This window comes from Macaca nemestrina, chromosome 7, assembly GCF_043159975.1.
Source record: "Macaca nemestrina isolate mMacNem1 chromosome 7, mMacNem.hap1, whole genome shotgun sequence".
NCBI classification, from domain to species: domain Eukaryota; kingdom Metazoa; phylum Chordata; class Mammalia; order Primates; family Cercopithecidae; genus Macaca; species Macaca nemestrina.
Genome location: NC_092131.1, coordinates 143257348 through 143283908, shown reverse-complemented (window position 1 = coordinate 143283908; position 26561 = coordinate 143257348). Strand labels below are relative to the sequence as shown.

The 26561-nt window shown below is 45.5% G+C and overlaps 1 protein-coding gene across 11 annotated transcripts in view; it reads right to left on the bottom strand.

Annotated features, from left to right (window-relative positions):
* LOC105489575 (SAFB like transcription modulator) overlaps window positions 1-26561 on the bottom strand; it is an 82478-nt gene that overhangs the window by 9750 nt on the left and 46167 nt on the right. For 9 of the 11 annotated variants that reach the window (XM_011754473.2, XM_011754480.2, XM_011754499.2 and 6 more), the window contains 5 exons: window positions 26384-26554; window positions 25228-25539; window positions 24987-25128; window positions 21595-21755; window positions 16930-17983 (listed from right to left, as the gene is read on the bottom strand). In XM_011754473.2, coding sequence (XP_011752775.1) covers window positions 17875-17983; window positions 21595-21755; window positions 24987-25128; window positions 25228-25539; window positions 26384-26554 — 895 coding nt within the window. In that variant the 3' untranslated portion in view covers window positions 16930-17874. Of the gene's footprint in view, window positions 1-16929; window positions 17984-20644; window positions 20715-21594; window positions 21756-24986; window positions 25129-25227; window positions 25540-26383; window positions 26555-26561 lie in introns of those variants that run through there. The other 2 variants (XM_011754489.3, XM_071066774.1) reach the window with 2 other exon arrangements.

The following is a 26561-nucleotide window of genomic DNA, read 5'->3' as shown; positions in this document are numbered from 1 at the left end:
AGGACATGGACATACAGTGTATTACAAAAGGTGCCTTGTACCTTGTCCAAGGACACAGAGCTGGTGGGAGGCAGAGCTGGAATTTGCTCCAGAGCCTTTGTGCTGTAGGACAGGCTGCGGGAGGAGCTGCAGGACTGAGGTACAGAAGCCGCGGAGGGGGCCCAGCGAGAAGCCGGGACTTGACTCCGTGGGATCCCACGAGACAGACACCCTTTCCTCACCGCCCGAGTGAGCGCCGCTCCTCACAGAGACCTCTTTGCCCCCTGGGCCACGCGGGGCAGGCGCTGCCATCCAGGAGGCCCCATGGAGCTGGTGGTGCCGGTGAAGCAGGGGGCCGAAGGCCTGGCGCCGGGTTCCTCGTGGCACCGCTTCCGCCGCTTCCACCTGGGCGACGCGTCGGGCCTCCACGAGGCGCTGGGGCTGCTCCGCGCCCTGTGTCGGGACCGGCTGCGGCCCGAGGTGCAGACCAAGGAGCGGGTCCTGGAGCCGCTGGTGCTGGAGCAGTTCCTGAGCGCGCTGCCCGCTGACACGCAGGCCTGGGTGTGCAGCGGGGAGGAGGCGGTGGCCCTGCTGGAGTTGTTCTGGGTGAGCCTGACGGGGCTACGACGGAGGAGGGGAGGAGGCAGGGGAGCGGGGAAGCCACCAGGAAGCCGAGGGAAGACCGCCGCTTAGCCCCCGAAAACCAGTGGGACCCATGGTGGGGAGGCCACGGCGCAGAGGGACAGTCCATGTGGGGTTCCATCCAACACCAGCTGCAAGTCGGTAGGGCCCCCAAGACCTTGGCATACTTGCGAGTTCTCTAGAAGGACTCAGCCATGTTCACAGTCACGCTTATCATAGAGAAGGACGCGCTGGAAGCAGCCGGGAAGAGGGCGCGGAAGGCTCCACGGAGACTGGGTATCAGCTGTCCTCTCCCCTCACTCCTCCCGGCACGCAGGGAGTGTTGCCAGCCAGGGACGCTCCTCAGACCTTGTGCCCTGGGTTCTTGTTCTTACTGGGGACTCCTCCCCTCTCTGTGTGGCTGACCTCAGCCTCCAGCCCCCCCAAGCTCAGGGATACCATCTGGCCCAAACTCCACCCCAAATTCATCTTGCTGTGGGCTGGCCTAAGGCCCCCAGGCAGTCAGACCCTCCTCATGCGTGAGGCACCAGAGGTTCAGAGATGATTTCCCAGGGGCGGAGGGCAAAAGCCAGGCCTCTCTCTGGGCAGGTCTGGATTCTTTTTTTTTTCTTTCTTCTTTTTCTTTTTTTTTTCTGAGACAGTTTTGCTCTTGTTGCCCAGGCTAGAGTGCAGTGGCATGATCTCGACTCACTGCAACCTTCGCCTCCCGGGTTCAAGTGATTCTCCTGCCTCAGCCTCATGAGTAGCTGAGCTCACAGACGCCCGCTACCACGCCCAGCTAACTTTTTGTATTTTTAGTAGAAATGTGGTTTCACCATGTTGGCCAGGCTGGTCTCGAACTCCTGACCTCAGGTGATCCACCTAATCTTGGCCTTCCGAAGTGCCGGGATTACAGGCGTGAGCCATCGCCCCGGGCCCCAGGTTTGGATTCTTTACCACACAGCAGGCATGGGCCGACTCACTGTCTGGGGCCCGCCTAGCCCAGCCCAGCACCTGTCTTTGTGAAGTCTTGGTGCGCAGCCATACCCATTCACTTACGTCATCTGTGGCTGACTGTTGCCACCTTAACTACGACAGAGAGCCTGAGAAGCTGGAAGCATTTCCTGTCTGGCCCTGTAGGGGAAGCCTGCAGCCTGGCTTAAGAGTACGCTGCCCAGGGAGGATGTGTAATGTGAACCGCAGACGCCATCTTACGTGTTCTAGTCGCCACGTTAAAAACGGTGAAAAGAAACCGGTGAATTTAGTTTTGATAACCTACTTCACTGACCCTAATGTCTTCAAAATATTTTCCTCTCAATACGTGACACTCTCACGTGCCGGGAGGCTGCTGTGTGGGGCCTGGGTGATGAGCAGCGGGCAGCCACGCAGAGATCTCTGAGAAGAGTGGTCCAGGCCACGGGAGCAGCCAGTGCAAAGGCCCTGAGGCGCCTCGAGCAGCAGAGGGGCCCGTGAATAAGGGAGTGTTAATAGTAAGGCTGGAGTCCCCGGAGGTGGGAGGGTGAAGAGTCAGAGCAGTCGGGTGTTCATCGTAGGTGTGTACGGAGTGCCTGCTGGGTGCTGGGATGTAGCAGCAGAAAGGGGGCGTCTAGGTGAGGCAAAGCGAGCAAAAGCCTTCAGTCCACGGCTGCAGGGCGTCCTTCCTTTCTTCCAGAGGGAGCAGCTCCTGTCAAGGCTGCCAGTGGCTTCTGCACCACCCAACCCAATGGCCTCTGCGCCACCCAACCCAGTGGCCCCGTTCATCTGCCTTCTTTTTTTTTTTTTTTTGAGAGGGAGTCTCACTGTGTCCCCCAGGCTGGAGTGCAGTGGCACAATCTCAGCTCACTGCAAGCTCTGCCTCCCGGGTTCACGCCATTCTCCTGCTTCAGCCTCCCGTGTAGCTGGGACTACAGGCACCCGCCACCGCACCCAGCTAGTTTTTTGTATTTTTAGTAGAGATGGGGTTTCACTGTGTTAGCCAGGATGGTCTCGATCTCCGGACCTCGTGATCCTCCCGTCTCGGCCTCCCAAAGTGCTGGGATTACAGGCGTGAGCCACCTCGCCCGGCCCCATCTGCCTTCTTATGCAACCTGACCAGCCCCCAGACACTCTCCCCCATTACTATCTGGGATACAGCTCACCCCTCCTCTGCTCCCACCTCCAGGCACCTCTGTGCTGATTATGGCTTCTCTATCCTCACCCTCCTTCTGGGTCAGTGTTCCCTAAAGTGGGTTGTATCAAATCACCACAAACCCAGTGGCGTACCAATAACACACGTCTGTTATGGTTCTGGAGGTCGGAAGTCCAAAACGGGTCTCAGAGCCCAAAATCAAGGTGTCTGCAGAGCCACATTCCTTCCTGAGGCTCTAGAGGAGAATCCGGTTCCTGCCTTTTCCAGGTCCTAGAGGCTGCCTGCATTCCTCGGCTCATGGCCCTTTCTCTGTCCTCAGAGTGCTACACTCCAACCTCTGCTTCCGTCTCCCTGTCACTCCTCTGACCCTGACCCTCTTTGGTACTGTGGTCACTTTGTAGGATGCCTGTGATAAGACTGGGCCCATCAGGATAATTTAGGATAGTTTCCCCGTGTCAATGCTTAATTCTCTCCCATCTGCAGAGTCCCTGTTGGCCTGAGACAGGTTCTGGGTATCAGGCCAGGTACATCTTTGGGCCATTTTTCTGTCTGCCATAGAGATGAGATGAACACAGGGTGAACTGGATGTGGAGTAGAACTAACATGGGATTTGTCGGCCTCAGGGTTACTCCCTTTCCGTTTTTCATGACTCCTCAGAACAGGAGCTGGCGTGGGTGCCATATAGGTAGATTTCAGCCACTGTAACCACTCTGACCTCCTGCCATCTGTTTCTTTGGCATTAAAATGTCCTTTTAGGAAAAGATGGTAAAAGTACACTTGGTAGTTATTATTGCTTTTAATGTATATATCTTGCAAAATAAAAACAGTCCCTTCCATTTGGGATGCAGTGAGAGTTAGAAAAAAAATGTGTAAGACCTATACAATGAAAATTATAACACATTACTGAGAGAGATTAATGAAGGCCTACAGCCTGCTGAATGAAGAGAGACGCTACTTATGGGTTGACAGATTCAGTACTCTTTGTTTGTTTTGTTTTTTGGTTTTGGGTTTTGTTTGTTTTTGTTTGTTTTGACACAGAGTCTCGTGCTGTTGCCCAGGCTGGAGTGCAGTGGCGCGATCTTGGCTCACAACAACCTCCGCCTCCCCAGTTCAAGCAATTTTCCCCGCCTCAGCCTCCTGAGTAGCTGGGAGTACAGGGGGCCGCCACCACGCCTGGCTCATTTTTGAACTTTTACTACAGACGGGGTTTCACCACGTTGGCCAGGCTGGTTTGGGTTTTACCATGTTGGCCAGGCTGGTTTCAAACTCCTAACCACGAGTGATGCACCCAACTCAACCTCCCAGAGTGCTGGGATTACTAGGCATGAGCCACCATGCCCGGATAGGAAAATAAGTATTTTTCAACAAATAATACTGAAAAAACTGGATATCTGTATTAATACGGTTTGGGTCTGTGTCCCCACCAAATCTTATGTGAAATTGTAATCCCCAGAGTTGGAGGTGGGGCCTGGTGGGAGGTGAGTGGATCGTGGGAATGGATCCTTCATGAATAGTGTAACACCCTCCTCTTGGTGCTATTCTTGTGATACAGTTCTCACAAGAGGAGGCTGTTTAAAAGTGTGTGGCACCTCCACACTTCGCTCTCTTGCTCAGGTATGTGCCTGCTTCCCCTTCGCCTTCCGCCATGATTGTAAATTTTCTGAGGCCTCCGAAGAAGCGGAAGCCTCTATGCTTCCCGTACAGCCTGCAGAACTATGAGCCAAGTAAACCTCTTTTCTTTATAAATGACCCAGTCTCAGTTATTTTATAGTAATGTGAGAATGTACTGGTACACATACAGATAAAAATGAACCTTAATCCTTAATTTATGCCATACAAAAGTTAATTAGAAATGGACTTTTTTCTTTTTCCTTTTTTGAGATGGAGTCTCAGTTTGTCGCCCAGGCTGGAGTGCAGTGGCAAGATCTCGGCTGACTACTACCTCTGCCTCCTGGGTTCAAGCGATTCTCCTGCCTCAGCCTCCCAAGTATCTGGGACTACAGGTGTACACCACCACACCCAGCTAATTTTTGTGTTTTTAGTAGACATGGGGTTTCACCATGTTGGATAGGCTAGTCTCAAACTCCTGACCTCAGGTGAGCCACCCGCCTCAGCCTCCCAAAGTGCTGGGATTTCAGGTGTGAGCCAGTCTGCCTGGCCTGAAATAGATTTTATGTAAATGTAAGGCTAGTTGCAGTGGCTCATACCTATAATCTCAGCACTTGGGGAGGCTGAGGTGGATCACTTAAGGTCAGGAGTTCAAGACCAGCCTGGGCAATATTGGGAGACCCTGTCTCAACAAAATAACCTATAAAAACTATGACTATAAAAGTTCTAGAAGAAAACATAGGAGAAAAAAAGTATGTGATCATGAGGTAGGTGAAGATTTCCTAGATAGGACCCCCCCCCCCCCAAAAGAAAATCCATGAACCTTGAAAGAAAAAAAGTTGATAAACTGAACGTCATCAAAAAAATTTTTTAATAGAGTTGCGGGGTCTCACTGTTACCCAGGTTGGTCTTGAACTTCTGAGCTCAAGCAGTCCTCCCACATCATCAGCCTCCCGGAGTGCTGGGATTACAGGTGTGAGCCACTGTGTCCAGCCTAACTTCATCGTAATTTTTTTGTTTGTTTGTTTTGTTTTGTTTTGAGATGGAGTTTCACTCTGTTGCCCAGGCTAGAGTGCAGTGGCACAATCTTGGCTCACTGCAGCCTCCACCTCCTGGGTTCAAGTGATTATCCTGCCTCAGCTTCCTGAGTAGCTGGGATTACAGGCACCCGCCACCACGCCTGGCTAATTTTTTTATTTTAGTAGAGATGGGGTTTTGCCGTGTTAGTCAGGCTGGTCTCGAATTCCTCACCTCAAATGATCCACTCACCTTGGCCTCCCAAAGTGCTGGGATTACAGGCGTGAGCCACCGCACCCAGCCCACTTCATCGAAATTTAAAAATACAATTAAAGATGGCCAGAACCACCATCTTCCAGTAATTTGCCAAAATGATGAACACAAAGGGAAAGAGGAGAGGCACCCAGTATATGTTCAGCCTTTTAGTAAACTTGTTGTTGTTCCTTTGGCCACATATATGCAAATCTATAAGAAAGGTGATATTGTAGACATCAAGGGAATGGGTACTGTTCAAAAAGGAATGCCCCACAAATGTTACCATGGCTAAACTGGAGAGTCTACAGTGTGACCCAGCATGCTGTTGGCATTGTTGTAAACAAGTTAAGGGCAAGATTCTTGCCAAGAGAATTAATGTGTGTATTGAGCACATTAAGCACTCTAAAAGCCAAGATAGCTTCCTGAAACATGTGAAGGAAAATGATCAGAAAAAGAAAGAAGTCAAAGAGAAAGGCACCTGGGTTCACCTGAAGCAGCAGCCTCTACCCAGAGAAGCACACTTTGTGAGAACCAATAGGAAGGAGCCTGAGCTGCTGGAACCTCTTCCCTACAAATTCATAGCATAATAGGTGTTTTAAAAAAAAAATAAAAGACTTCTGCACTGTAAAAAATGTTTCTCTTGGCCGGGGATGGTGGCTCATGCCTGTAATCCCAACACTTTGGGAGGCTGAGGCGAACGGATCACCTGAAGTCGGGAGTTCGAGAACAGCCTGACCAACATGGAGAAACCCATTGCTACTAAAAATACAAAATTAGCCAGGCACGGTGGTAGGCACCTGTAATCCCAGGTACTCAGGAGGCTGAGGCAGGAGAATTGCTTGAACCCAGGAGATGGAGGTTGCAGTGAGCCAAGATCGCACCATTGCACTCCAGCCTGGACAACAAGAGCGAAACTCTGTCTCAAAAAAAAAAAAAATTGTCTTTATTGAGTAGAGGGTGCTGTCCTCTCCTCTGTCGGGGGAACCAACCCCCAATATTTCAACTAGGTTCTTTCTATTTTTCCTAAGTGTCAACAAGTCTGAGAAATAAAGAGAAAGAGTACAAAGAGAGGAATTTTACAGCTGGGCCTCCAGGGGTAACATCACATATCGGTAGGTCCGTGATATTCCCTGAGCCGCAAAACCAGCAAGTTTTTATTAGCGATTTTAAAAGGGGAGGGAGTGTACAAACAGGGAGTAAGTCACAAAGATCACATGCTTCAAAGGGCAACAAAGATCACAAGGCAAAGGGCAAAATTAGAATTGCTGATGAGGGTCTGTGTCCCGCTGTGCATGTATTGTCTTGATAAACATCTTAATAGAAAACAGGGTTCGAGAGCAGAGAACCAGTCTGACCAAAATTTACCAGGCTGGAATTTCCCGATCCTAGGAAGCCTGAGGGTACTGCAGGAGACCAGGAGACCAGGGCGTATTTCAGTCCTTATCTCAACCACATAAGACAGACACTCCCAGAGTGGCCGTTTATAGATCTCCCCTCAGGAATGCATGCCTTCCCCAGGGTATTCCTTGCTGGGGAAAGAATTCAGTGATATTTCTCCTACTTGCACATCCGTTTATAGGCTCTCTGAAAGAAGAAAAATATGGCTGTATTTTGCCCAACTGCGCGGGCAGTAAACCTTATGGTTATTTTCCCTTGTTCCCTGAAAATTGCTGTTATTCTGTTCTTTTCAAGGTACACTGATTTTATATTGTTCAAACACATGTTTTACAATCAATTTGTACAATAGTGGTCCTGAGGTGATGTACATTCTCAGCTTACAAAGATAACAGGATTAAGAGATTAAAGTAAAGACAGGCATAAGAAATTATAAGAGTATTATTAGGGAAGTGATAAATGTCCATGAAATCTTCACAATTTATGTTCAGAGATTGCAGTAAAGACAGGCATAAGAAATTATAAAGTATTAATTTTGGGAACTGATAAATGTCCATGAAATCTTCACAATTTATGCTCTTCTGCCTCAGCTCCAGCCAGTTCCTCCGTTCAGGGTCCCTGACTTCCCACAACACTCCCCCAAAGAAATATTTAAAGCAAATTTTAGTTGTATATTAATTCAGTGTGTGATGTCTTTACTATTCAGATTTAATCTGATTTCTTGCTGAAAGATGTGAGGTGGCTTATTGTGCAACACATTATTCAACTGGTTAGAAAACGGCCACATACCATTTATGAAATATTTGTACTGGCTCGAAGATAGTCTCTCTAAATCATTGTGAAAGAATAAAATAATTTACAAAAATGTTAAAACATGGAGTAAAGATTTAAATAAATAATTCATGGCCGGGCATGGTGTCTCACGCCTGTAATCTCAGCACTTTAGGAGGCTGAGGAGGGTGGATTATGAGGTCAGGAGTTTGAGACCAGCCTGACCAACATAGTGAAACCCCATGTCTACTAAAAAATACAAAAAAAAAAAAAAAAGTAGCCAGGCATGGTGGTACACACCTGTAATCCCAGCTGCTTAGAAGGCTGAGGCAGGAGAATCACTTGAACCCAGGAGGCGGAGGTTGCAGTGAGCTGAGATCGTTCCAGTGCTCTCCAGCCCGGCCAACAGTGAGAGATTCCATCTCAAAGAATAATAATAATCCACAAAGGAAGATATATTAATGGTCAATAAGCACATTAAAAACATGTTCACCATCATTAGTCAGAAAAATATGTACACACATTTGGGCTGGGCACGGTGGCTCACGCCTGTAATCCCAGCACTTTGGGAGGCCGAGGCCAGTGGATCACCTGAGGACAGTAGTTCAAGACCAGCCTGGCCAACATGGTGAAACCCCGTCTGTACTAAAAACACAAAAAATTAGCGGGGCATGGTGGCCGGCACCTGTAATCCCAGCTATTTGGGAGGCTGAGGCAAGAGAATCACTTGAACCTGGGAGGTGGAGGTTGCAGTGAGCCGAGATCATGCCATTGCACTGTAGCCTGGGCAACAAGCTCAAAACTCCATCTCAAAAACAAAAACAAACAAAACTACACTCAACTATACTGAAATAGTACAGCATACCCACTAACAAAGGGTAGCGTTGAAAAGATTGACAATACCAAGTGCTGGTGCATCTGTAGAGCAATTTGAATCCTTTACATTGCTGATGCACAAAGGCACAACGATTTCAGAAAACTCTTTGGCAGTTTCCTGTAATGTTAAATATACACTACCATATATCCAGTCCTATTTACCCAAGAGACATGAAAACTTGTCGGCTGGGCGCGGTGGCTCACTCTTGTAATCCCAGCACTTTGGGAGGCCGAGGCAGGCGGATCACAAGGTTAGGAGATCGAGACCATCCTGGCTAGCATGATGAAACCCCGTCTGTACTAAAAATACAAGAATTAGCTGGGCGTGGTGGCGGGTGCCTGTAGTCCCAGCTGCTCAGGAGGCTGAGGCAGGAGAATGGCATGAACCTGGGAGGTGGAGCTTGCAGTGAGCCAAGATCGTGCCATTGCACTCCAGCCTGGGTGACAGAGTGAGACTCTTGTCTCAAAAAAGAAAGAAAGAAAATGTGTCCACACAAAGACTTGTACACAAATATTCATAGCAGTTTTATTCATAATAGCCAAACATTGTCAACAACCAAATTTCCATCAATAGGTGAATGCACAAAAACTTGTGGTACATCCGTACATTGGAAACCTACACAGCAACAAAGAGATGGAATGACTGATACAGCAACATGGCTGAATTGCAGAAACACTGCGCTGAGTGAAAGGAACGAGACACAAAATAAGACATTACTGTATGATCCTGTTTATATGAACTCTAGGAGACAAAGTCTCCAGTGGTAGAAAGCAGATAAGTGGTTGCCTGGGGCTGGAGATGTGGTTTAGGATGACCGGGAAAGAGCACAAGGAAACTTTTAGTGATGCAAATATTCTTGATCATCGTAGCAATAACTTGGCTGTACACATTTGTCAATGCTCATTAAACTGTACACTTAAAATGTGTGCATATTTGTAAATTTTACTTCAAAATACTTTTGTTTCTATATGCTAGCAATGAACAATTAAAATTGACATTCAACAAGTCCATTTATAATAGCATCAAACAAAATACTAGAGGTAGATGTAAAACCTATGCACTGAAAACTAGAATTTGAGTTAACTTTACTTTGGTCATTCTATGTGATCACTTGGAGTTTTTGTGTTTAAATTTAAAAAATAGTCAAGCAGGCTGGGCGTGGTGGCTCACGCCTATAATCCCAGCACTTTGGGAGCCTGAGGCGGGCAGATCATGAGGTCAAGAGATTGAGACCATCCTGGCCAACATGGTAAAATCCCATCTCTATTAAAAATATAAAAAATTAGCTGGGCATGGTGGCGGGCACCTGTAGTCCCAGCTACTTGGGAGGCTGAGGCAGGAGAATCGTTTGAACCCAGGAGGCGGAGGTTGCAGTGAGCCAAGATCATGCCACTGCACTCCAACCTGGGCGACAGAGTGAGACGCTGTCTCAGAAATAAAAATAAAAAATAAAAAAAATAGTCAAGCAGATAAAACTTACTTGAAAAAAATAGTTAAACTGTGTGTCAACTGGAAAGTGTAATATTTTTGCTTAGTGAATGAAAATTTTAGTTGATGCAAAATGAGACTCTTGATACACTCCTTTCTTTTTTGAGACAGAGTCTCGCTCTGTTGCCCAGTCTGGAGTGCAGTGGTACGATCTCGGCTCACTACAACCTCTGCCTTCAGGGTTCAAGCAATTCTCTGCCTCAGCCTCCCGAGTAGCTGGGATTATAGGTGCCTGCCACGACACCTGGATAATTTTTGTAGAGACAGGGTTTCACCATCTTCACCAGGCTGATCTTGAACTCCTGACCTTGCAATCCACCTGCCTCAGCCTCCCAAAGTGCTGGGATTACAGGCGTGAGCCACCGTGCCCGGCCTCTTACACTTCTTTCAAAGGTCATTCTCTACTTAGTGGAATGAAAACAAAGTATGGCTTATCTAAATAATACATAATATTAATATTTCACAACTTAACCAAGGCAGTTTGGCTGTTTTTGTTTTTAAAGAGACGGGGTCTCACTATTTGGTCCAGGCTGGTCTTAAACTAGCCTCAAGTGATCCTCCCACCCCAGCCTCCCAAAGTGCTGAGATTAGATGCATGAGCCACCACGCCCGGCAAGCAGGACAGTTCTGAAAACTCTGGACCCAAGTTCCTAAAGCTGATGCAGAGGTCCCCCACTCCCACCCTGGGTGATTCAGCTCTACAGAGGAATTGATCATCATTTAATCAGAAAATTACATTATTCAGAGCATCTCATCCCACTGGCAAAAACACCGAGTTGATTGCCAGCGGCTTGTAAAAAGCATTTGGTTATTCTTACTCTGAGCTGTATCTCTAGAGTGACTGTCAAACCTTGCTGTGCATGTGAATCCTGTGGAGGAACTTTTGGGGGTAAAACATGCTGGGACCCCATCCATGAACCTCTGGGGGTGTGGCCCAGGCTCATCACCCATTAGACCCCAGATTTTGCCCAGTTAGCATCTATGCAAGTTCAATTATCTTTTCTTTCTGAGACAGAGTCTCGCTCTGTCACCCAGGCTGGAGTGCAATGGCACGATCTCGGCTCACTGCAACCTCTGCCTCCCAAGTTCAAGTAATTCTCTTGCCTCAGCCTCCTAAGTAGCTGGGACTACAGGCACCCACCACCACGCCCAGCTAATTTTTGTATTTTTAGTAGAGATGGGGTTTCACCATGTTGGTCAAGCTGGTCTTGAACTTCTGACCTTGTGATCCGCCCACCTCAGCTTCCCAACATTCTGCTGGGATTACAGGCGTAAGCCACGGCACCCATCCAATTATCTGTTTTTATTTTTACTTTTTTTTTTTTTTTTGAGACAGATTCTCACTCTGTCTCCCAGGCTGGAGTGCAGTGGTATGATCTCAGCTCACTGCAACCTCTGCCTCCCTGGTTCAAGCAATTCTCCTGCCTCAGTCTCCTGAGTAGCAGCAACTACAGGTGCACACAGCCATGCCCGGCTAATTTTTGTATTTTTAGCAGAGAAGGGGCTTCACTGTGTTGGCCAAGCTGATCTCGAACTCACAACCTTAGGTGATCTACCCACCTCGGCCTCCCAAAAAGTGCTGGGATTACAGGCATGAGCCACCGCGCCCGGCCTAATTCTCTATTTAATCAGCAACCTTTTACAAATGAGGTTGCCTCTTTTGTCTTAAATCAGGGAACACAAAGTGACTTTAGAAAAAAAAAAATGGGCAGAATTTGTTCAGTATTTGACACATATTTTCCCACTTATTACAACAGCCCTGTTCCTACTAGCGAAGCTGACTGTAGTATTCTGGATATACAGATAAATTGCCCATAATTGAACACATCTAGCAAATGGCAAACTGGTTTTTGAGTCCCTATTCATCCCCATTCTGAAGCCTGGGGTTTCTAGACTGGATGCCCCTGCACATTGTCCCGGCTGCAAGGGCCTTCCCTGTAGCACCATCTCACCTCATAAATTTGAGTGTTCTTAGAGTAGTTCAGAGGGAGTGAGCTGTCAACCGGGTGAAGCAAATCCTAGCAGGCTACCTGTCCAGAAGCCCGGGATGGCAGATCCAGGGGAAATAAAGTCATTAAAGAAGCTAACGGGTAATTTGGTAATTTTAGAAAATTAGGGTGTTGGTTCATTGGATCAGAATTCCTTAGAATTTTTAGTCTTATATTAATTATCATGTCCTTGAGGGATGCACCATTTCTTGTCATGGTATCTGACCCATTTCCCCTGCACTCCACTTCCCAAATGCCTGAAATGTGGTGAGGAAATTAGTGAATTTATAGTTTGTTGGACATCACCAGATTTATTAAGAGAAGGGGAAGGGCATGGTGGCTCACACCTGTAATCCCAGCACTTTAAGATGCCGAGGAGGCAGATCACTTGAGGTCAGGAGTTCAAGACTAGTCTGGCCAAAATAGTGAAATTCCATCTTTACTAAAAATACAAAAATTAGCCGGGCATGGTGGCAGGCACCTGTAATCCCAGCTACTTGGGAGTCTGAGGCATGAGAATCACTTGAATCTGGGAGGCAGAGGTTGCAGTGAACCGGGATTGTGCCATTGTACTGCAGCCTGGGAGACAGTGAGATACCATCTCAAAAAAAAAAAAAAAAAGAGAAGGAAAACTGTCTCTGTCCAAATGAAAGGTTATTGCTTGAGCTTTCCATGGGCTCAGTCTCATAAACTGATGAAAAAAATTTTTTTTTTTGAGACGGAGTCTCACTCTGTCACGAAGGCTGGAGTGCAGTGGCATGATCTCGACTCACTGCAAGCTCCGCCTCCCGGGTTCACGCCATTCTTCTACCTCAGCCTCCTGAGTAGCTGGGACTACAGGCGCCCACCACCACGCCCAGATAATTTTTGTATTTTTAGTACAGACAGGGTTTCACCGTGTTAGCCAGGATGGCCTCATGATATGCCCACCTCAGCCTCCCAAAGTGCTGGGATTACAGGCATGAGCCACCGCGCCCGGCCTAACTGATGAAAACTTAACCAATGAGTAGATTTCATTCTCATTTCCTAACCCTATTGGCAAATCCAGGTGGAAAACTACATGGTGAGCATGGAGCCAAGATGACTTCATGGCTAATGTTTATGCCTGGGGCAGGCATCTCACCTCAGACAGCATGAATTCCAGGCTGAGAGCTGCTGGTCTGGGCAGCCTGTCCCTAAACAATCCCATTTCTTACTGATGGCTGCACCAACGGGTGGCTTAAGTATTCAATCTTAATTAAGTGTGTTTGTTACAACAATGCTACACCAATGTTACACGAACTTTAAGACAAAGCCCAGGCTCCCCCATTCCAACCAGATTGCTCTCCCTAAGTCCCTATTATAAAAATTCTGAATCCTTCACATGGATTTTCCTTCATCCAATATTTATTGAGTGGCTACTAAGAGCCAGGGGCCAGGGATACAGCAGCGAAAAGAAAAAATAGACGAAAACAGCTGTCCTTCTGGAGCTTACATTCAAGTAGGAAAAAATGGATTATAAATAGATTAGATGGGAAGGAGGGGGAATGCTGAGAAAGGGAGTAAGTGTGGCAAATTTATTTTATTTTGAGATGGAGTCTTGCTCTTGTCACGCAGGCTGGAGTGCAGTGGCGTGATCTTGGCTCACTGCAACCTCCACCTCCCGGGTTCAAATAATTCTCCTGCCTCAGCCTCCTGAGTAGCTAGGATTACAGGCGCCCACCACCATGTCTGGCTAATTTTTTTGTAATTTTAGTACAGACGGGGTTTCACCATGTTGACCAGGCTGGTCTCGAACTCCTGACCTCAGGTGATCGAGCCACCTCTGCCTCCCAAAGTGCTGGGATTATAGGCATGAGCCACCGCGCCTGGCCTAAGTGTGGCAATTTTAAATAAAATCAAAGAAGGCATGGTTGAGAAAATGACATTTTAGCTAAGAACTGAAGCAATGAGGAAGCGAGCCACATCGCTATCTGCGGGAGAGCATTTCAGATGAAGGAGCACAAGCAAAAGGCTTGAGATGAGATGCTGTGGTCAACACACGGGACAATGCTGTGGTCAGCACATGGAACCAGGTGAACAAGGAAGAGAGTAGTAGGAAATGAGGTGGCAGACTGAATGTATTCTGCAGATGGAGAGAAATTAGAGGGCTTGGAGGGGAAGTTGATCTTCTCAGAGAAAAATGTTAAGAGGGGTAGAAGACATAGATATTGGTGATTTTGGTACAGAATATGTAGGTGAACATTAACTACATGATACCTGCCCCTTAGGTCTGGCTGGAATGGCCAAGTCAAAAGGAAAGAGAAAGAAAAGATAGAAGCTTATCTGTAGGAAGCACTTGAAGGATTTCAGGAAACAATTTGTTTCAGATAAAAATAAACAGTATTGTTGAGTGGTGCGTTTTAAGGGATATTATTAATTTCACCTACAGCGCCCTTACTGAGTTGAAGGTGGTGATTAAGTATTTGAGAGGATTAGTTTTTGGGGGTAACTACACATGGTAAATTTGAGGTGTTTGACAGAAATGCTAATTAAGCAGTTATTGGAGGTATTAGAAGAGATTCATCTTTAGGTAGAGAGATGGATTGGATGAGATTCTTTACAAATGTAAAAAATCTGACAATTTTTTTTTTTTTTCTTTTTTTTTTTCTAGACGGAGTCTCACTCTGTCGCCAGGCTGGAGTGCAGTGGCGCCATCTCGGCTTACTGCAGTCTCTGCCTCCCGGGTTCAAGCAATTGTCCTGCCTTAGCCTCCCAAGTAGCTGGGATTACAATAAGGATTCAGTATTTGTTAGGACGTGTTAAGTATGGAGGAACTGAGTTAAGTGACAATCCAGGCAGAAGGGTTTTAAATGTTTTCATTACTTCATACATTTAAGAGCTTGAGATTTTTTCTATGTAATTCCTAAGCTTTTAATTTTATTTTACAATGATTGTTGGCATGTGTAGTTTCTGACGTCAGCATCTTGCCCAGCTTACCAAGACTGGCTACTATCTTTCTTGAATCTTTTTTTGCATCATGTGAGCTGTCTATAGCTTCTAACTCACTGATGCCATTGCACTGTGGCGAAACATTTGGATTGTGCATCAAGCACATGGGGAATGGCACATTTTCCTCCATTCTCTTGGCTTTGAGGAGACTGTCTTCCTTCAAGGATCATGAAGTCAGGAGTTCAAGACCAGCCTGGCCAACATGGTGAAACCCTGTCTCTACTAAAAATACAAAAAATTAGCCGGGCATGGTGGCAGTCACCCGTAATTCCAGCTATTTGGGAGGCTGAAGCAGGGGAATTGCTTGAACCCGGGAGGCAGAGGTTGCAGTGAGCCAAGACAGTGCCACTGCACTCCAGCCTGGGCAACAGAGCGAGACTCCATCTCGACGACGACAACAACAACAACAACAACAACAACAACAAAATCTCTAAATAGGCCAGACGCGGTGGCTCACACTTGTAATCACAGTACTTTGAGAGGCTGAGGCAGGCAGATCATGATGTCAGGAGTTTGAGACCGGCTTGGCCAACACAGTGAAACCCCAACTCTACTAAAAATAACAAAAAATAGCTGGGCGTGGTGGCAGGTGCCTGTAGTCCCAGCTACTCCGGAGGCTGAGGCAGGAAAATCTCTTGAACCTGGGAGGCGGAGGTTGCAGTGAGCTGAGATGGCGCCATTGCACTCCAGCCTGGGTGAATGCCAGACTCCATCTCAAAACAACAAAAAACCCTCTAAATTTGGTTTTCACTATTGACCCTGAGCCAGCCAGGTCGCTGCGAGCTGCTGCTGTTGATCGCTGAGGGTCACTCAACCTCAATGCCAGCGTATCAGATGGTTTTGTCAGGTTTTCTGAACTTAAAAAAGCACTCGCCATGGCGACTTGAGTAAAAAATAATTACCTATGATGTCTATAGGCTTGTACCCTTCAGTGTAAGCACAGAAAAGACTGAAACAAATTAAGGATCTAATGTTTAAAATGCAGGTTACTATCCAGATTCCCATCTGAAAACTGGTCAGGGTCAGTAATTCTACCTATGGCTAGGAGGATTCTTCTGAGTATTAGGTAGGCGAACGTACCTCAAACGCTTAGCACATTGCCCAGCACGTAAAGCGCTTAGCCAATGTTAGCAGCTGTATGATAATCCCTTCTAAGAAACATAGTCCCACTCTACAAATGAGGAAACACTGAGAAGTGACATTCTAACCTAAAGTCACCAACGTTCACTCCAGTGGATACTGAGGCTTCTCCTGTAACACTCTACAAAATGTTGTGATCAAGAAATGAAGTAGACCTCCCTCACACCAACGTACACACCCAACCTGCTCCCACAACTGTCGGACTGGAAATGGCAGAAAAGGTAAGAAATCCAGAGAAGTCCCTACAGTGCCAGTTCCCCAAAGGACCAGAGACCACGGTACCTTGGTTGCCCATGGCACTGGGAAGTGTGAGCCATCTCATGGCATGACTGTACCGAGCATAGAGAGTGCTGAATTTACCAGACATCTAGACCATTTGGATTTTTCACCACTGATTTATATAAAGGAATGTGGGAAGCTTTTTTGAAAGAACAGCATTTACCTTGAAGGGCTTTCCTAAAAGAGATGCCTTTTTAAAACAATGCCATAGGATTAGTGGTTAAGTCTCTAACACATGAACAGCATATGCTGCCCAGCTACTGAGGTGAAGAGTCTAAGCTAGATTTATTTCTGAGGAACAAAGACCAAAAGACTGCCTTTAGAGCTCTATACCTAGTCAGTCACCTTGGGCTGAACTACAGAAAGAACTGGACAACTAACACCTAAAACGCTGAAAACAAAGACACATATAATTCCAGGTGTGGATTTTTATTTTCACAAAAAGACAACAATGTCTTCCCACATACAAGTATTTACAAAACCCAACTGATTCACCCATCTAGAACCTGGGTTTTTTTCCACTTCTCAACATAGTTGGGAACATGGAAACATTAATACCCACACAATTCCCCAAGATGGAATTTATCCATCAAACAGTGCAGATTACCTAAAAGTGCACTTACCTGCACAACTCGGTCTAAGAACCTTGTGAAACAAACCTCATGGCCAAGGTTTCATGAATCTATTTGGTTTCATACCATGCAAACCTGAACAAGTGTGCTGCTACACTAAACTGAAAATCGGTTCTCATTTTACAATTAAAAAGGTTCTCAACACTTTAGCAACTATACAGAATATGAAGGTTTATTTCAAAAAAGATTACATTTTTTTTAAACCAGGATACACAGATGCACTTAATGTAACAGTACCTTCTGCAAAAATAGGTTACATAATACTCAGAAATGCAATGAACAATCTTATTCTCTAAAAATTAGACAGCTAAGACTTCTTAAGCATAGACAGCCTTCAAAATGGAGGCTGAAAATGCCTGGTGAAAAGAAGTAACTCTAGAGCCAGCCACCACAGAGCTAAGGCTGCAAATTAAACCACTACCACACAGCTGCAGACTACTCTTTATATTCACACAGCGTTAAACAAAACGACTTCAATTCCATCTTTTCAAATGTGTCTCGGTGCTGCAAGAAAAAAAGTTGAATGATACACAAAACTATTAAAAGTTACAACAGAACTATTTAAACATCTTCTCCAAAATTGAGAAAAGCAATCATGTTAAATTTTTAAAAAGAAAAGTCTGACAGAACTCTCAAGCAAGTCAGAGGTCCTTTTCATAAGTAGTCAAGTAAAGTTTACAGGAGATTTCAATAAATTATCATAAAACCATGGCAGAGAGCTCATTTTCAGAATCGTCGTGGAGGTCCACCCTTAAATGGCTTAAATCCGGAGCCACTTCCTCTTGGCATGGAATTGCCACTGATTTGTACAATTCTATTAATTGGGGATGCGTTACTGAAAAAGGTTTAAAAGAAAAAAAGTCAGAGAACAAAGAACAAATCATCACTGCAAATACTTACGCAGCACTTAACATTTGCCAGGCACTGTTCTTGGTACTTTATCCAAAATAATTTACTCTTTGCAACAGTCCCCTGAGGTCTGAACCATTACTAACCCCACTTTACTGATGAAGAAAGAGATCTGGAGGTTGAGGAGCTCGTCCAAGGTCACAGAGCTAATAAAATGGTGGAGCAGAGATCTGAACTTGGGCAATCTCACTTTGAAGTCCCATTACTTCAGAAGCCAGCTGCAGATCTGCATGTGGATGGACTACAGCAGCAGATCTCTTAAGTGTGGACCCCAAACCAGTAGCAGTAGCACCAGCTGGGGGCCTGTTAGAAATGCAAATTCTTACCCCCATCTCAGACCACTGAGAAAGAAACTCTGGGGGTGGGACTCCCAGCAACCTGTTTTTCTTTGTTCTTTTAAATATATATATTTTTAGACAGCATCTCACTCACTTCACCCAGGCTGGAGTGCAGTGGCACAATCATGGCTCACTGTAGCCGCCTTGACTTCCTGGACTCAGGTGATTCTCACACTTCAGCCAGTCACCAGAGTAGCTGGGACTACAGGCAAGTGCCACCATGCTCAGCTAATTTTTTAATTTTTAGTAGAGACAGGGTTGCACCATGTTGGCCAGGCTGATCTCGAACTCCTGGGCTCAAAAGATCTGCCAGCCTTGGCCTCCCAAAGTACTGGAATTACAGGCAGGAGCCACCATGCCCGGCCAACTGTGTTTTAACACATCCTCCTGTGTTTTAACACATCCTCCTGTCACCTGTGTTTTAACACATCCTCCAGGTGATTCTGTTGTTTGCTAAAGTTTGTGAGCTAAATTATGGGAAGTCATTTAAAAAATATTTCTGGAATCTTTATGTGTAATGCAACAGAGCAGATGTTAGTAACACAAAAAAGCAGACCCTCTCCTCTGACAAAAAACCTTTAACAGGCCGGGCACAGTGGCTCACACCTGTAATCCCAGCACTTTGGGAGGCTGAGGTGGGCGGATCAAGGAGAACTGCTTGAACCCGGAGGCAGAGGTTGCAGTGAGCTGAGATCGTGCCACTGTACCCCAGCCTGGGTGACAGAGTGAGACTCCATCTCAAAAAAGAAAAAACTTTAACAAACCAGGAGATAAAAATTTACAGTGAAGGCCGGGTGCAGTGGTTCATGCCTATAATACCAGCACTTTGGGAGGCTGAGGCTGGAGGATCACCTGAGGAACAGGAGTTTGAGACCAGCCTGGCCAAGAAAGTGAAACCTCCATCTCTATTAAAAATACAAAAAATTAGCCGAACGTGATGGCACACACCTGTCCTAGCTACTTGGGAGGCCGAAAGAGAATCACTTGAACCCAGGAGGCAGAGGTTGCAGTGAGCTGAGATAGCGCCACTGCACTCCAGCTTGGGGGACAGCGACTTTGTCTTGGGAAAAAAAAAATTGTCTACAGTGAAATGGTTCAGGCAGAATAAAACTAGATTATAAAAAGGCTTAAATGCCAGACTAAGGAATCTGGGCTCGATCCTGTGACTTGGAGCAGCTGCTTGTTATAGTTTTAGAGCAATAAATGGTGTAACAAAATGGGAGTTTAAACAGTTCAATTTACAAATAGGGTAATGGAACACAAAAATAATAATTTGGGAAGATCAGATAGAAGCTAAAATGAGGAATAAGGGATAGTTATGATAAACTTTTTTTTTGTAGAGACAGAGTTTTGCTGTGTTGCCCAGGCTGGTCTTGAACTCCTCAGTTCAAGCGATCCACCTACCTTGGCCTCCCAAAGTACTGGGATTACAGGCATGAGCCACTGTGCCCAGCCTGAGAAACATTTTTTAAAAAAATGGAGCCACACAGCTGGGTACAGTGGCTCATGCCTATAATCCCAGCACTTTAGCAGGCCGAGGTGGGCAGATCACAAGGTCAGGAGTTCGAGACCAGCCTGGCCAACATGGTGAAACCCTGTCTCTGCTAAAAATACAAAAATTAGCCGGGCATGGTGGTGCACGCCTGTATTCCCAGCTACTCGCTTGAACCTGGGAGGCAGAGGTTGCAGTGAGCCGAGACTGTGCCACTACACTCCAGCCTGGACAGACCAAGACCCTGTCTCAAAAAAAAAAAAAAAAAGAACCACACTTAGAAATTTATGGTAGGAATGAAGAAAGGTAAGGACAAGTCCCGTTTTTCCAGTCAGGGTGAGTGAAATGGATGGTGGCATTATCAAATTAAAAGAAGCTGCAGGCAACAAAAGGGACACAAAGGTTTGAAACAGGAGAAGAATGAGTTTGACTGTGACCTTGAATTCATGGATGCAGCAAAGCACTTACATGGCAGTGGCAACATGAAGCTGAAAGGAAACAGCAGTGTCTAAAGCTTAGCCATGGGAAGGAGCCTGCAAAGGCAGTCACAAGGGCAGAAAGAAAGTGATGGTGCCCTAGAAAACAGACTCCCTCAAAATAAAGATAAACGACTATGTGAAACAGTGTTTAACCACCAAGGAGTCGAAAACCATGAAAATAAAAGAATCTATATTTATCAGGAGAAAAGTCATCAGTGACCTTTACAAACCGGATACAATGAATGTTGAGCTTGTGCAGGCAGAAGTAGCACACTTACTGAAGTTTGATGGTAGAAGTGACCATGGAATAATAGTGACCTGGGTCACTGAGTCAAGTCAGTATCTCTCCTAAGAGGAATGGGAAAGAAAGGAGGACGTGAAAGAGATGGGGAAGCTGAAGACCTGCTGGCTGAAGGGCCACATCCGACCTCGTTGTGAAGAGAAAGTAAAGCTCGCCTCTTAACGTATGAATAGATTTTGTGTTAAATGTCTAAAAGCTCTGCCAGGAGTTATTTTAAATAACAGGGAGGAAACAGAACACACTTTCAGTTTTTTCTTCCTAAGAATTTGAGGAATGCTAGGTAGGGAACAAGATGATGGTTCCAATGTGAGGTTAAGACTCATTATCTAGACTGGTTGCAGTGGCTCCCGCCTGTAACCTCAGCACTTGGGGAGGCTGAGGCAGGCGGATCACCTGAGGTCTGGAGTTCGAGACCTGCCTGGGCAACATGGTGAAACCCCGTCTCTACTAAAAATATAAAAATTAGCTGGGATTGGTAGCGCATGCCTGTAGTCCCAGCTACTTGAGAGGCTGACATGAGAGAACTGCTTGAACCCAGGAGGCGGAGGTTGCAGTAAGCCGAGATCTCGCCACTGCACTCCAGCCTGGACGACAGAGTGAGACTCCATCTCAAAAAACAAAAAACAAAACAAAAGGATTCATTATCTACTGGATCCTACCATACATACATACCCATATCTAGATCAACTTGCCAGAACGTGACTGAATTCATTTACAAGGAAAAATACAAAGTAACACATTAATATCAGCTGTTCTGCACACAGTCTTTTGGAGACTCTGAGTTGATACAGGGAAATGTTCAGGCCGACCTAGGGTTTTCACTAGTTGCAGTTCAGTCTCTCAGAAACTATAATGACTTTTATGGAAAGGATCAAATGTTGGTTGTGTGCTGGCAGAAAAAGTCTAAACTGGTTAATAGTTATTTACCTTGAATGTTGGGTTATCATGCCTGCTCCTGCCCGGCCATCACCCATTCGCCTCGTATCATGATAGCTAGGCCCTTGAGAGGGTGGACCATGCCACTCTTTCCTTGGTCCGCTTGTGTCCCGTCCATGGCGTTCAACCACATGTCGCTCCTCAGGATAGTGCTAAAAGAATAGCATATGAAAAGTCACTTGGGCGGGCGCAGTGGCTCATACCTGTAATCCCAGCACTTTGGGAGGCTGAGGCAGGAGGATCATCTGAGGTCAGGAGTTCGAGACCAGCCCGGCTAACATGGTGCAACCCCATTTCTACTAAAAATACGAAAAATTAGCCAGGCATGGTGGCCCACACCTATAATCCCAGCTAGTCAGGAGGCTGGGGCAGGAGAATCACTTGCACACTCCAGGAGGTGGAGGTTGCAGTGACCTGAGATCACGCCATTGCACTCCAGCTTGGGCAACGATAGTGAAACCCCATGTCAAAAAAAAAAAAAAAAAAAAAAATCACGACACCCTCAGTCTCGGTCTCATACCAACTTATATTTTTAATGTCAGAAGCAAATTAATAAGATGTCTGAGAAGATAAAAGGATGAGTAGTGCAACAGCATATAGAAAGAGTTTGTATCTATTTTGTAGTGAGAAGCTACTCAGGCTTCAGGGAAGGGTATGGAGGAAATGATTCAATACTTTTTGTTGTTGTTGTTTTGTTTTTTGAGATGGAGTCTCGCTCTGCTGTCAGACTGGAATGCAGTGGTACGATCTCGGCTCACTGCAACCTCCACCTCCTGGGTTGGAGCAATTCTCCTTCTCAGCCTCCCAAGTAGCTGCAACTACAGGCATGTGCCACCGTGCCCAGCTAATTTTTGTATTTTTAGTGGACACGGGGTTTCACCATGTTGGCCAGGATGGTCTTGATCTCTTGACTTCGTGATCCGCCCACCTCGGCCTCCCAAAGTGCTGGGATTACAGGTGTGAGCCACCGTACCCAGCCAATTCCTGTTTTTAAAAATAATTTTTGGAGACATGATCAAGTGCTGCCCAGGTTGGAGCAGTTGCTGGTACTGAGGTCTGGAGCAACACTGTTGCTACCATAACTCACTGCAACTGTGAACTCCTAGGCTCCAGCAATTCTCCTGCCTCAGCCTCCTGCCTAGCTGGGACTACAGGGTGCACACCACCATGCCCAGCTAATTTTTTAATTTTCCTATGGAGATGGGGTCTCACTATATTGTCCAAGCTGGTCTCGAACCTCTGGCCTCAAGTAATCCTCCTGCCTTGGCCTCCAAAAGTGCTGGGATTACAGCCATGAGCCACCAGGCCTGGACATTAATTTCTATTTCTATATTTTCTAGCACCCAAGGGTTTTTTGACCCTTGATTATTTCAAATACTTGGATCTTATATTGACTGTAAGAACGCACAGACAGAGATCAAAACCTTAAGACAAGCCACGGCGGGGCCTATGATCAGCCTATCAGGACAACATGCAAACAGCACAGAAAACAGGAGTCGTCAACTTATTTTACATCGTACTAGTTAGTGCTATGGCACTTACAAGGTGCTACATCTGTAACTACGGAAAACAGAGTAGCAAACACAAAGAAAGAAACTGTAGAACTAGGGATCTAAGGAAAGAGAAAGCAAGCATTGTGATACTTAGCTTACAGGAAAGAAAGCAGAAGGTACCCACAGAGAGGCTGAGATATAATAGTGGCAGAACAATTTACAGACTAACACTATGAAAAAGAAAATTTTCAAGGGAGTATACAAGATCTCCTCAGGACACATTTTCTAAAAGGACATCTGAATGCAGAGGGCTGGTCTTTGAGACTTTCTTAAATTTTACTGTAAACAAGGCAGACTTATCTGGATTATAGACTCAGTCTTAAAAATTCTGTTTAGGGGGTGGGCGTGATGGTTCATGCCTGTCATTCCAGCACTTTGGGAGGCAGAGGAGGGTGAATCACCTGAGGTCGGAAGTTTGTAACCAGCCTGGCCAACATGGTGAAACCCCACTTCTACTAAAAATACAAAAATTAGCCAGGGGTGGTGGTGCACATCTGTAGTCCCAGCTACTCGGGAGGCTGAGGAAAAAGAATCACTTGAACCTGGGAAGCAGAGGTTGCAGTGAGCCGAGATCATGCCACTGCATGTCAGCCTGGGTGACAGAGTGAGACTCCATCTCAAAAACAAATAAACACACTAATATGTATTAAAATACAAAACAAACACCTGCATATAATGGAGACACACACACTGCACAATTCTTTTTGGTATGTAATTTATGAAAGTATGTCCTAACTGTGCTACTATCAACCCATATGCCAGTATTTCATCAGTAGAATACTTTTAAATGAGGCAAAAGGTTTTTGTTCATTTCAGTCTCTAACAGATGAAGATACTTTCCTCTGTCCAGCTCATTAACTTACAAAATATTCAAGTCAATATAAGTGTCACAAGAATAAAAATTTAAAAAATGTAACGTTACACTCATCTATCTTTAGGATAAGAAGACAAAAAACAGACAAAGCTCTATTTCAATTTTACACTTTAAGCTACTTAAATGAAGCAGGAGAAAAAGATGTGTGTATACGTATATATATAAATATATACATATACACACACACACACACACACACACACACACACATATATATATATATATATATATATATATATATATATATTTTTTTTTTTTTTCCCCCCCAGACAGGGTCTGGCTCTGTAGCTCAGGCTAGAGTGCAGTGGCGCCATCTTGGCTCACTGCAACCTCCAACTCTTGGGCTCCAGCGATTCTCCTGCCTCAGCCTCCAGAGTAGCTGGGATTACAGGCGCACACCACCACACCCAGCTAATTTTTGTATTTTTAGTAGAGATGGGGTTTCACCATGTTGCCCAAGCTGGTCTCAAACTCCTGAGCTCAGGCAATCTGCCCACCTTGGCCTCCAAAAGTGTTGGGATCACAGGCATGAGCCACCATGCCTGGTCAAGAATATTTTATTAAGAAGGAAAAAGTGAAAAGGAAACACAAATAGAGGTCACAGATTTCAGATCCAGTTTGAAAGCCTCAATTTCTTAAAAAGAAATAAAACCAAAGTTATAATTAGACAGGCTCATTTATCAAATTAACAATTCTTAAATTTCACTAGGAAGTTTAATCAAAATGCAGTATTTCAAGGCTAGTACCTTAACTCTTTGGACTACTGATGGTCAACTCTGACAGTAAAGTATGAGAAAAATTCAGATTAATTTTAAAAATTAAAATTAAAAATTAATGCCTCTCAATCATTCCAATCTAGCTAGGCCATATCAAAATGTTACTGTATATCCAGAGTAGCTCATGAATCCTCTAAATGTATGTGTGCAGGCTGGAGGCAAGCCTCCCGCAGCATTTACCTGTGATCCACCTCGGTCTGTGATGACTCCTCTGTCTCCCTCTCTGCTCCCGTACCCCGAAGCGCTGCTACGATTCCCAGGGGGAGCACCTCTCACGCTGTGCCCTGATACTTCTCTCCCAGATCGTTCTGGCCTTTCGACTCTGTTAAACAAAACATAAAAACATACATGATCAAAACTGTAATTTTTTTAGCCCCAAGGCATGAGACCACTAGGAAAGCATTATGAAGTACACAGCTACCTTGTTTCCCGTTTGTCAGTGGACATACTTCCTTCACTTTTCCAGCTGGTGGGTCTGGAAGGATTGGGCCCTGCCTCTCGAGGATGTCTAGGATGAGTGATATCAGGCCTGTCATGAATAATCACCGTTCTCCTTTCATCTCGCTCCCCTCGAACTTCTCGCCTGTCTGATTCTCTAAGTTCGTTTCTTGGTGGAGGCTCATTTCTTCTGGAGTCACTGAAATTTTTGGGATATCTTTCGAAGCTTGGATCTTCCCTTCGTGCAGTAGGTCGTGCTTTTTTCCCCTCACTTTGACCAACAAAGCGATCCCGCCTATTGATTAGAAACAAAGAATATAGGTCCAAGAAGTGCTTACTTGAGTGCTTAATTCTTCTTAACTTTGTCTGCATAACCTATAATGATGAAACCAAAAAATGAACTTAAGGCAAAGCCATGGAAAAAAGCTAGTCATTGATTATTACAACTCATTTTCTTTAAAACTGAACTAAGTGTCTAGCCTAAGGTTGGTTTTCTTAGTGTTCAGGAGAAATGATACCAAACACTCAAAGTCACTACCAAGCTGAAGAATGTTTTACTGTTCTTAACAGTTGAGGCACATCCAAAGCAATCAGTGCTCCCACAGTTTTAAAGATAAGAAGAGGCCGGGCGCGGTGGCTCATGCCCGTAATCTCAGCACTTTGGAAGGCTGAGGTGGGTGGATCACTTGAGGCCAGAAGTGCTAGACCAGCCTGGCCAACATGGCAAAACCCCATCTCTACTAAAAATACAAAAATTAGCCGGGCATGGTGGTGGTGCATGTCTATAATCTCAGCTACTTGGGAGGCTGAGGCACAAGAATCATTTGAACCCAGGAGGCAGAGGTTACAGTACGCCAAGATTGCACCACTGTGTTCTAGCCTGGGAGACAGGTGGGACCCTGTCTCAAAAAAAATAAAAATAAAATAAAGATAAGAAGATAAAGCCAACCTACTTAATGGTGTTCTAGTTAATTAGTTTGGAATACTGAATCACATTCCCATTAACAGAAACAAAAACCATATAATTTGTTCTGAGCATTCAGTTCTGACCTGGTACTTCTTAATGAAGATTTTAGGAGAAACAGAGTTATCACTAGCAAGGCTCATAAAATAAATGTAACAATTTTCAACATATCTACCTTTCAAAAGATGAAGACTGTACTGCTGAACTCTCAGGAAACCTGCCCCTCTCTCGGTGATCAAAGTCATTAAATCTGTTCTGTTGGCGAGAGTAGTCAGATCCATGGCCAAATCGTGCATCTGTATCTAGAGACAACTTTTTATTCTCGCTCCAGTAAGGATCATCTCGCCTTGAAG